Source organism: Lactuca virosa, chromosome 5 (assembly GCF_052849685.1).
Source record: "Lactuca virosa cultivar CGN04683 chromosome 5, Lactuca_virosa_CGN04683_v6, whole genome shotgun sequence".
NCBI classification, from domain to species: domain Eukaryota; kingdom Viridiplantae; phylum Streptophyta; class Magnoliopsida; order Asterales; family Asteraceae; genus Lactuca; species Lactuca virosa.
The window spans coordinates 356335033-356347035 of NC_136430.1; the positions used below are offsets into that span (position 1 = coordinate 356335033).

The 12003-nt window shown below is 39.6% G+C and overlaps 1 protein-coding gene across 1 annotated transcript; it reads right to left on the reverse strand.

The window, feature by feature from the left end:
* Positions 1–5930: 5930 nt before the first annotated feature.
* LOC145112360 (uncharacterized) lies at positions 5931–8396 on the reverse strand. The gene is made up of 9 exons (XM_079048533.1): positions 8207–8396; positions 7831–8016; positions 7467–7546; positions 7322–7381; positions 6971–7222; positions 6816–6878; positions 6630–6698; positions 6303–6348; positions 5931–6216 (listed from the first exon to the last, which is right to left on the reverse strand). The coding sequence occupies exons 1-9, from the start codon at positions 8214–8216 to the stop codon at positions 6146–6148; spliced, it is 837 nt and encodes a 278-aa protein (XP_078904659.1). The 5' UTR covers positions 8217–8396; the 3' UTR covers positions 5931–6145.
* Between the last annotated feature and the right edge of the window lie 3607 nt (positions 8397–12003).

Here is a 12003-nt window from a genome sequence, read left to right on the forward strand (position 1 = left end):
GTCGGTCGATGAGGTCCTGATAGTGCGTGAGTTCCCGGATGTTTTCCCCGAGGAGTTGTCGGGTGTGCCTCCCGAGAGGCAGGTGGAGTTTCGTATCGATTTGGATCCCGGGGCAGCGCCTGTTGCCAAGGCGCCCTACCGCCTTGCACCTCCAGAGATGCAGGAGTTATCCTCGCAGCTTCAGGAGCTGCTGGGAAAGGGGTTTATATGGCCGAGTAGCTCACCGTGGGGAGCGTCGATCCTTTTTGTCAAGAAAAAGGATGGTTCACACCGGATGTGCATTGATTACCGGGAGTTGAACAAGCTGACGGTCAAGAACCGTTACCCCTTACCGAGGATCGACGATTTGTTCGATCAGTTGCAGGGAGCGTCTTGGTTCTCCAAGATTGATTTGAGGTCTGGATATCATTAGATGAGGGTGCGTGATGAGGATATCCAGAAGACAGCGTTCAGAACTCGTTACGGGCATTACGAGTTCGTGGTGATGCCTTTCGGGCTCACCAATGCACCGGCGGCGTTCATGGATCTCATGAACAGGGTGTGCAGGCCGATTTTGGATCGTTCGGTGATCGTGTTCATTGATGATATATTGGTGTATTCGAGATCCAGAGAGCAACATGAGGAGCATTTGAGGGAGATCCTCGGAGTTCTGAGATCGGAGAGGCTTTACGCCAAATTCTCCAAGTGCGATTTCTGGTTACGAGAGGTCCAGTTTTTAGGACACCTCGTCAACCAGAATGGGATATTGGTCGATCCGACCAAGATTGAGGCGGTGATGAGTTGGGAGGTGCCGAGATCCCCTTCGAAGATCAGGAGTTTCCTGGGGTTGGCTGGTTATTATCGGAGATTCATCCAGGATTGTTGTTCCTCTCACCAGACTAACCTGGAAGGGCGTGACTTTTAGTTGGGGCCCGAAGCAGCAGGCCTCATTCGAGACACTTCGCCAGAGATTGTGCGAAGCCCCAGTGTTGGCCCTTCCGGAGGGAATGGAGGACTTTGTGGTATATTGTGACGCGTTGATATCGGGACTGGGTGCGGTGCTGATGCAGAGAGGGCATGTGATAGCATACGCATCGAGGCAGCTGAAGCCTCATGAGACGAGGTATCCTACTCACGATCTGGAGTTGGGGCTGTGGTGTTCGCCCTCAAGATCTGGTGTCACTATTTGTATGGGGTTCGGTGTACCATATACACGGACCACAAGAGCTTGAAGTATCTGATGGATCAGCCCAACCTGAACATGCGTCAGAGGAGATGGTTGGACGTGGTAAAGGATTATGAGTGTGAGATCCGGTACTACCCGGGCAAGGCTAACGTGGTAGCCGATGCCTTGAGTCGCAGGGCAGAGAGTGCCCCTTTGCGAGATGTTTGTCTGAGGTTGACAGTGATGACTCCGGTGTTGGACACCATTCGGGAGGCCCAGGTAGAGGCCATGAGACCGGAGAACCGCAAGCGAGAGCGGGTGATTGGACAGATATCTGAGTTCATTGTCGATAGCCGGGGGCTTATGACCTTCCAGGGCCGGATTTGGGTGCCATTTGAGGGCGGAGCACGTGCCATTTTGATGGAGGAGGCGCACAGGTCGAGGTTTTCGATCCATCCCGGGACCACCAAGATGTATTTGGACCTGAAAAGAGACTATTGGTGGCCCTGTATGAAGAGGGATGTGGCGTGGTTTGTAGAGAGGTGCTTGACCTGTCGCAGGGTTAAGGCCGATCACCAGTGTCAACATGGCAAGTTGCAGCCGCTTGAGGTTCCCCAGTGGAAGTGGGAACAGATTTCCATGGATTTTATCACCAAATTGCCGAGGACTGCGAGAGGCGTCGATGCAATTTGGGTGATCGTCGACCGGCTGACAAAGAGCGCTCATTTTCTTGCTATCAGCGAGAGCTCTTCCACGGAGAGGCTGGCAGAGGTGTATGTGAGGGAGGTGGTATCGCGGCATGGTGTACCGATCTCGATTGTGTCAGATCGAGATGTGCGTTTCACTTCCAGATTCTGGAAGAAGTTCCATGAGGAGTTAGGTACTAGGTTGCATTTCAGTACCGCTTACCACCCACAGACAGACGGACAGAGTGAGTGGACGATTCAGACACTCGAGGACATGCTTCGGGCATGTGTGCTGGACTTCGGAGGGAGTTGGGACACGTATCTGCCTTTGGCTGAGTTTTCCTATAACAACAGCCACCATTCGAGCATTGGTATGCCTCCCTTCGAGTTGTTGTATGGGAGGAAGTGTCGAACTCCCATCTGTTGGGGAGAGGTAGGACAGCGAGTGATGGGTAGCACGCAGATAGTGCTTCAGACGACTGAGCAGATACAGCAGGTCAGGCAGAGGTTGCTGACGGCTCAGAGTCGTCAGAAGAGCTACGCGGATAGGCGTCGCTCAGAGCTCGAGTTCCAGGTTGGTGATTTCGTTCTCCTGAAGGTGTCACCTTGGAAAGGTGTGATCCGGTTCAGGAAGAGAGGCAAGTTGGGGCCTCGGTATATTGGTCCATTCAGGGTGATCGCGAGAGTAGGCAGGGTAGCGTATCGTTTGGAGTTACCTGCGGAGTTGAGTCAGATTCATGATATTTTCCACGTGTCTCAGTTGAGGAAGTGTATTGCAGATGAATCGGCGGTGGTACCGTTAGAGGATATTCAGGTGGATGCGAGCCTGAATTATGTTGAAAGGCCAATTGCGATTCGGGATCGGAGAATCAAGGTTTTGAGAAACAAGGAGGTGTCCTTGGTGCAGGTTCAGTGGCAGCATTGGAAGGGGTCCGAGCTGACATGGGAACCAGAGATTGAGATGCGTGAGCAGTATCCAGAGTTATTTGCAAAGCGAGACTTCGAGGGCGAAGTCTGATTCTAGTGGGGGAGAATTGTAACATCCTGAGTTCGGGTATGTTAATTTAATTATTTATTTATTGTTTTATTGAGGAACTCGACGAGTTGATGCCTCAACTCGTCGAGTAGAGTCTGATCTATTGGCGCATTTTCGCGAGCGGACTCGACGAGTCGGGACCTGACTCGCCGAGTCGGTGCTGATTAGGAAAACCCTAATCCCCGGGTTTGGGAGCCTATTTAAAGACCTTTATGGCCTTCAATTGCGGCCACCTTGTTCCAGAGAAACCCTATAGAGCTGAGATAGTGAGTTTGAGGGCAAGAGGAGGCTATTTCTTCATCTTTTTGTGTGGTTTTGCTTGAAGGAAGATAGGAGCACAAATCTAGAGTGTGAAGGGGACTAGATCTGAGCTAATCATCTCGTGATATCATCTTTGGAGGTATAAACCTTTCCATTTCGTGTTATATTGATGGACTTCTTGATTTTAGGGTTTTTACCCTCATTTTATGAAAGATCTAGTGAGTATGAGGTCCTCTTTGGGGTTATGGCATCAGATCTGGACCATGAGAGGTCCCTAGAGTCATTACCTTCTAGCTTTTTGCAAGCAAATAAGCAATTGGAGACTAGGTTGCCATTTCTAGTGTTATTTCTCCATTTGAGGCTTGAATTGGGTTGCATGCACGTAAAGGTTGCACCTTTACGTGACTTTTGAGTGTTTAAGGGTTAGATCTATGATTTGGCTAAGCAGATCTGACCTCAGGAGGTTGTATGAGCAAGTCCATGGAGGAAACTCGTCGAGTCCATATGTAGACTCGACGAGTCGGACCGGGTTGCCCCGGGGTCTGACTCCAGTGGTGATCCGGTGAGTTGAGGGGTGACTCAGTGAGTCGAGTGAGGCTTAGAAAGGGAAGAGTCTGTGGGGACGATGGGACTCGCCGAGTCGTCGTATGCACTCGGCGAGTCTGGTCAAAATGGACGGTTGACTTTTGGGTTGACTTTTAGGGTTTGTCAACAAATGGGCCTTGGGCCTGTAGAGGGGTAGAATGGTCTTTTACCCTTCTAGGGATTTGCATGAGAGAATATCCAAATTGTGAAGAGACATTTATTTAGTGAAATTTATTATTGTGACTAGGTGGAGGCTAGGGCAGTATTCTGATATCGAGATTTTACCGAGATTCCCGAGGTGAGTCTTCTCACTATACTTTACCTAGAGTGGTAATCAGAGCTATGTGACAGTGTATCTTGTATGCTATTTATGTGTTGTGATTCTATGTGATATGTGATATGCATGATTCAGAGTTTACAGAGTTATGACCAGTGGGTCCACAGAGTTATGGGACCAAGAGGGTCCCACAGAGATATTCGACCAGAGGGTCATCAAAGTTACAGCCTTGAGTGGCTGATATGTGTTTATGTGGTATTTTGGGGAACTCACTAAGCATTTATGCTTACAAAGTTTTGTGTATGTGTTTCAGGTACCAGTGATGATCGCGGGAAGGCGCCGACATGATCTGTACACACTCATGGAGCTTTTGTTTATATGATTCTGGGATATGTTTTTCTATGATGACAGTGGATACATTATGTTTATTATTATTTTATGAATGAAAGTATGTTTTAAAATGGTGAAAAATTATTCGAAATTTTGGGTGTTACATAAAGTTTGAAGCTTTTTACCTTCTGGAGCTTCTAGGGCACAACCCAACTTCAGATCTACAAGCTTGAGCTTCTTCTCCAACTCCTTGGTGCAACACCTTCTTCTTAAAACACTCAAGAAACACTCAATAAGCTCAAACACTCAAGGAAATGGCTAGGGTTTGGGGAAAACGACTATAAGCAGTGGAGGCTGTGGTAAGGGAAGGTTAGGTGCTCATAATGTTGCTTATATAGCCCCCAAACCCTAAATATTAGGGTTTCATCCTGAAATTAGTACGCCCAGCGTACACAAGTTTACGCCCAGCGTACTAAGGCGGACCTTAGTACTCTTATGTACACGCAGCGTACTCCTTTTTGGCCCAAGGTTGCAACTTTGGCCCTTAAACTTATCTTGGCTCTACACTTCCAACCCCAAGGACTGAAAATGACAAGGTAATGATAGAAGAGGGTTCGGAAATACCTGCAAAATCTCGGGATGTTACATTATTAGAATGGTGCTTCATTGGTGTGGAATCCCCCCCCCCCCCCCCCCGTTTATTCTCAGAGGTTAATGAGGTGCTAGCCTTCGCTAGAAACTGGGGACATTGTCCGAAAAAGAAAGAGGTCCTAACCTCTATTATTTACGGAACTCTTTGGTGTTTGTGGAAGGCCAGGAATGATTGGATTTTTAGAGGCTAGTCATCGAAACCGGCGAATATCGTGGATTCTATCAAAGCCACAATATTTACTTAGAGAAAGTACAGGAGTCAAATAGGTGATAAAATGGATTGTGATAAGTGGTGTGTATCACCACTGATTTGTACATAATACTATATGCTCTCTCTTCTCTGTTTGATGTTTAACATTTGTACTTCTGGCCCTTAGTATCTTGCTAGGGTGCTTCAATAATAAAATTGTCGGTTCAAAAAAAAATTTAATTTATTAAATGGAAATATCACCTCACATACATATTTTGCTTTTGCTAACTTATTATTTTTGAATAATTAAATTTCATATCAATTATCATCAAATAACACAAATTACCATCAATCCCATCATTTAAAATAATTGGAAAGATTTATATCCATTTTGTTCTTATTTTATTTTTTACATAAAAATGTCATTTTTTTTATTCACTTTACTAAAAAAACATTTCAGGTTTTTACTATATTGTTTTTCGCAACAATATATATATATATATATATATATATATATATATATATATATATATATATATATATGGTAAATTACATCAAACGTCCCTCGTGTATATGTCAGAAAGCGTGTTTAGTCCCTATTTTACAAAATTAACTCGGACAGTCCCTCGTTTGCTTAAAACTTGCACGTTTCATCCCTCAAAGGTGGTGACATGTTTGGTAGCTATAGGACAGTCATTTACCATTTACCTTCTCATGTTGACTGTGAGACTATGCAAAATCTTGAAATTTGAAAATGAAACTCCAAAAAAGGTCTCAATTTACACCTTTATTAGATGTGAGCTCAGTCATACAGGCCATAAATATATATTTAAAAAAAAATTTCTTCCTAAAAATGAATAGTTCAAAGATTCTCTTGTTTTTTGATGGATTTAATTATATGCACGTATGAGTACTTCAATCATCCTATCTCAACAAATGAAGAAAAAACAGAGTGACATGGAGAACGCAATGCACCACACCACACCTACTGAAGCTTCTTGATTCCAGGAAATGAAGGAAGGATTGCAATCAAAGCATCACCATATCCCACGGGTTCTGTTCATAAACAATAATATATTTATAAAATAAAAATATACAATGATTATTATTAGTTGTATTTAATAATAATAAATGATACATACCACCATCATCACGAAGTATCTTAATAACTTCTCCACCAACATCAGACTGAAAAAAATAAAAATAAAAATAAAATAAAAAATAAAAAAACAGAGTCAGGTGTTTTTTTTTTCTGACTTAATAGAGAAAGTCAGGGCTTTCCCCGACTTTTTATAACTTTCTAAAGGTTATCAAATAGACAATCAATTACTAATATTCAATGTCACTTCTAAACAGAAGGGTAAAATGGTCATTTTTTTCATGGTCAAACCATTCATTCCAAAAAAGAAATAATTGCCAATAAATATTATAAAGCGGAGATAATAAATTGAGAAAGAAAATATATAAACCTCAATGGGAAGCTCTCCACCAAGCTGCTCAACATAACAAATAACTTGCCCCTCCTTTACAATTTGCTTCTGTTAAAATAATGATGCAAATATTATTAAATAAAACAAATAATACTTAAAACTTTAAAACTTCTCAAATAAAATATGATTATTTTATGGGTGAAGAAAAACACAAAAGTATATTACCTCTTTGCATGATGGAGGTGCTCGCTTCCCCTTAATGGTGCGTGATCTTTTGAAGTACCCAACCTGTTTTTTTTTTAAATCAAGTTTCATATTTTATAAAAAAAAAAAAAGACTTACCCGTTATAAATTATAAAAATATATATTGTTTTACTCACCCTGGGAGACTGAATTATAACCAATCCATCATCTGCAGCTGTATCAAGAAAACTCTGAATCCCACCAGAACTAGGTGCAGCTTTAGTAATGGCTAGAGAGGTTGATGATGATGATGATGATGATGCTGACCCATTTTGTTCAGTTGACTCCACAGTTACACCATTGACCGGAGCGGTGACCGGAGGTGGTGGTGGAGGAATCAAACTTTTTCCGGTCAAGTCCCTCAGTACATATAACCGGAATCCACCAAGCTGATAATAGTCATCAACAACAAAAAGAATATAAGAATTTCATGCTAATACATAGATAAAAAAGGGTTGTTTATTGTTACAAAATTTGTTACTACTTACTTTCAGTTCAAACTCAGCAATTGAGGTTGTATCACAGATTTGTGTTAGAAGAGACTCCACCTGTAAATATTGTATAAAAGATAAATGGATGAATGAATTGTGTACATGTTAAAAGGTTGCATATATGTATTAATGAATCACTTACATGTGAAGCATTTGGAGTGAGTTGACTTGTTGATTCGGATGATTTTTCCACCTTTGAACAAGCTTCTAAGTCCGTATCAGCTGTAACATTTTATGATTTTTGAATATGGATTTTGAATTTTTGAGTTTGAAACAGAATTCTAACTATGAACTTATCTTATTGTATATAATTGACTATCTATTATGGTATTCTAAAGTGTGCATGTTTTGAGAAGCTATGTGGATCATGAATGTCAAAGATCGATCTTATTAATGTACAATTTGGTGAAATATCAGTTTTTATGATTTAAATCAACTAAACCCTAGGGAATTTATAACTTTAGACCAATTATATATGAAGAAACGATACAAGCGAAATTTCTTACATTGGGCGTTCTTGGTAGGCAAACATAGGCACCGATTGGATGCATTGGTTGAACGTTGTGATAACACTAAACCATCAAACTTACGCGAATTTAAGAGCCTTACAACATGCGAATTCTTTTGTGAATTAGTTGATTCGATAATAGCAGGACCCTTGTAAATTCTCAAACTTGAAGCCCCAAAGCTACCTGGTGACAAAAATTCAAATGCACGATCAAAATCTCGAGCTACATCAGAATGCACGCCTTATAATCAATCCAATTATGAACATAGAACCCTAGAAAATAACTCAAAGTGCCAACACATGACTTTGTGTGAAAATGCACAATCGAATTAGGGTTGAAACGTGAACGCCATAGCATAAAGAGGGAGACTTACAGGCAGCCATGTAAGCCGGTGAGGCTCTGGGAGTTGCAGTTGTGATCGAATTCAAAGTGGGGTTGTGAAGATGAAGTTGAAAGAAGAGGGGAGGAAGAAGACGAGATTATAACAGGTGGAAGTGGTTGGACTGTATGTGCAGTAATCTGTAATCTTCTTCCGTTACGTTCGAGGCCCAACCATCTTGTTTTGGGCTGGTGACAACCGTACAATACTATAATGGTGTTGTTTTGACTTTTGACCAATACCCTACTTTTAAAAGTTATTCATCTAAAATCTAAAATCTAAAATGATTAATATGGGAGTGGATATTACTGGAAACTATTTTTTGAGAAAATGATTATTGATAGTTTTTTTAAGTAGTTCTTAAAATAGCCAAAAATAGAAAATGTTTAAAATAGTCATATAATTTTGGTAAGTCATATGCGTAAATCTGTATCATCCGCAAAAATTTACATGGATTTTCCTAGGCCACGTTGTGAAAATTTAGTTTTTTTTTTTTTTTTTTTTTTTTTTAATTTGAACATTCATAATTTTTTCATATAAAAATTGTTTATGTTGATTTTTTCATTGTGTTTTTTGTAAAAGGACTTATCCATAGACATTACTTCTTATTTGAAATTAGGAAATCATATTTTTTTAGGTCTAAAGTAGACTCAAAAAATATGAAAAAATTCATAACTTTGAGCCTTCATAACTCTTTCATACGAATTAGTTTTAGGTGAATCTTTTCCATAGTGTTTTATGTAACAATGACTATCCATGAACATATCACACTCCAAATTTAAAGGTCGAGAAGTCATGTTTGTGTAGCCACAAAGTAGGAAAAAAAATTCAAATTTTAAATTCTCTAAATATCATCATTATCATAGATTGACATATTTGATCACGAATTCAGACATTTTGACTACGAATTCAGACACTTTGACTACAGAATACCCGTATTTTAAATAAATAAATGTTTTATGTGAGTTTTCAGATTTTTTAGTGATACATCTAATAACCCACCTACCACTATCATCAAACCTCTTTATGTAGAACATAAAACCATAAAATTTTCATATCATTCTATTGTCGTTTTCTAAAAGTGTATGCATGTCTTGCGGGCTTCGAGATTAAGTGGTTCGGTATGCTCGACAATGGAAAATAACATGGATCACCTTGTTGTTAAGCAACAGACTCTTGTTGATAATAGTGCATGATTTATTTGTAACACCCATTTTTTTAGGTAAGTACTTTTGTTGAAGTTACCAGTTAACTTTTAAGGATTTAGCATTGGTCACGACGTAAGCACTTGTGTGTCACGTCGTGACCGTGCCCGATGAACGCACATCCCATCTGGGTTGTCACGATGTGATAACCTTGCAAGCCAAAACCCTAATTTTGGGGGTTATCCCATATTTAAGGGAAGTGAGGGCTAGGATTTGCTCACCCTTAGCCTCCATCACCTCCCTTCACCTTCCAAAAACCCTAATCTCCATTTTTGTGATGGGTTTTGATACAAAATATATGTTAGTTTTTCATAAAAACCGGTCAACGGAAGCGTTAAAAATAACAAGTTTACTTTTAGTTTATAACAAAACCAAGCCATCAAGGATCCATTTATAGAGGTTATAATGAAATAAAAACAAGTAAAGAGTTTTTAGACTGACAACCTTTGGAATCTTTGAACCCACTTGGTTTTGGGGTGTTGATAAAGATAGCAAAAATCAAATAAAATGATTTCTCTATGTGTATCTACCATCAAGAGTAAGACACTTGGAATGCTAGTTCTTTGTAATACTTTGTTCTTTAAGCCTTAAGTGCTTGAGCAATTAAGCACTAAATGAATACACAAAGTAAGGCTTTAAACACCAACAACAAGCTTCAAAAGGGAGAGTGTTCTTGAGCCATAAAACCCATGGTTTTGGAGAGAAAGAGTAGAAGAAAAGAGACCAAAAAATTAGCTGGTTTTTCATGCAAAGAGTCTCCTTTTATATGTCATGCAAGGTAAGGGCTTTACATTAAAATACTCTAAAGTATTTTTAGCCTTTAGAAGCATGGGGAGACAAAGCATGGAGGTTGACAAGCAACCTCCATGTCTTCTTTATGATTTCGGACATACTTCTCAAAAGAGGAAGAATTCTTTAATTTTTATAAACTCAAAGTTTATAAAATATAAACTTTGTCTTTAGGTAAAAGAGAAAAGAATCCAACTAGTCCAAAAGGTTGTGCATGACTTATTAATTCATATCATATGAAATAATAACTAGTTATACTCTCTTATAATTATTATTTTCACAAAACAATAGTTATTCCCTAATTAAATTACAAAAATTGAGATTATTTATTAATAATCATATTAATAATAAATATACAAAATGTGACAATTTGATAAAGGTGTGACCCTAAAGGATCATATATTATTATCAATGTCACTCAATAATGATTCTTGGGCATATAGATTCAACAATCTTCCACTTGCACAAGATTCATTACAAAATGACATAGACAGTAGCTGACGTCTAGCAACGGGCTACTGCCCCTAACAACATATAAAGGGTGTCATCTCATCAACAACCAACTTCGGGAGCTCTAAGCTACAATTGTTACTAAAGGTGTGGTATCAATTATTCCTTTGTATCAAACATCATGTCGAACATGAGATATGGATCGTCATCAATCTCATTCAGTGTTCAACTTTTAATAAGGCCTTAGATGTCTTACTCTCAATCAGTGGTGGAGGCTCTTAGGGGCCAGGAGGGGTCATGCCTTCCCCCCCCCCTGATTTTGGGGTTTCTTATACATGTATATATATGTTTTAATTATGATATATCACCAAGTTCACTGATTAGACCCCCTTGTTTTAAGCTCTTATCAACTAAGAGATTAGATGTCGTTAAAAAAAACTAAGAGATCAGAATCAGATAAAAATTAACAGAAATTCCGAAAATCACTGCATAAAATCAAATATAACCTTGTTTCTAAACTAAATCAATCAAGAAATTATTCTTAAAACTATATAAAAAAACCAACAATCTAATATTATTTACAACCTTGTTAGTCAATCCTTGAGTTTAACTGTTGGTAAATCCCAAAAATTCATTCCGGCCACCGGAAAAAAGAGCTCTCAACGCTGACCTGAAGAAGCAAACCCCATCAGAAAAAAAAAACATCTCAAATCAACTGGAAGAATAACGCTCTCTCCACTATTAGCCTCCCCACCGGTTGCCGGATGGCTCGCCATTTCAGTGCTCTCTCTCACTCTTTCCCTCTCGTCGTCGGACTGCTCGCCGCCTCCGTAGACTCTCTCTCTGCTGGTCACCAGAATGCCGCCTGTCACCTCTGATGTGCCTTCTGCAGGCTGCCGTTTTCGTTTTTGGTCTCCTCTTCGCCGGAGTAACAAAGAAGGTGTATGTATTAGGTATTTCGTATCCCTCTTATTTTCTATGTCTTTCTCTTACCGGTTACTGATTATAAATAAGAAAGTGTTTGTGAATAAACACTCAATATCTATCTCAAAGATACGAAACAGAGCAAAGTCTAAAAGCTGCAAAAGAGCTTTTACTTTATTGAATAAACAATTATTTTCCTACTTTCCTATAGGTAGCTAAACTTAAGGCATGTTATTGGTAACGAGAAATTCATGAATATGGTTTGAATATTAGAATCATACATACTTATAAAGCTAGCATTTTTTCTTGAATCTCATGCATTTGAAACCCCTTTTTTTAACTTCCTCAAACCACATTCATTTGAAACCCCCTTTTTTAAGTAATGCAACTCAAAAGTTTTTCTTAATTATGATTGAACACTCA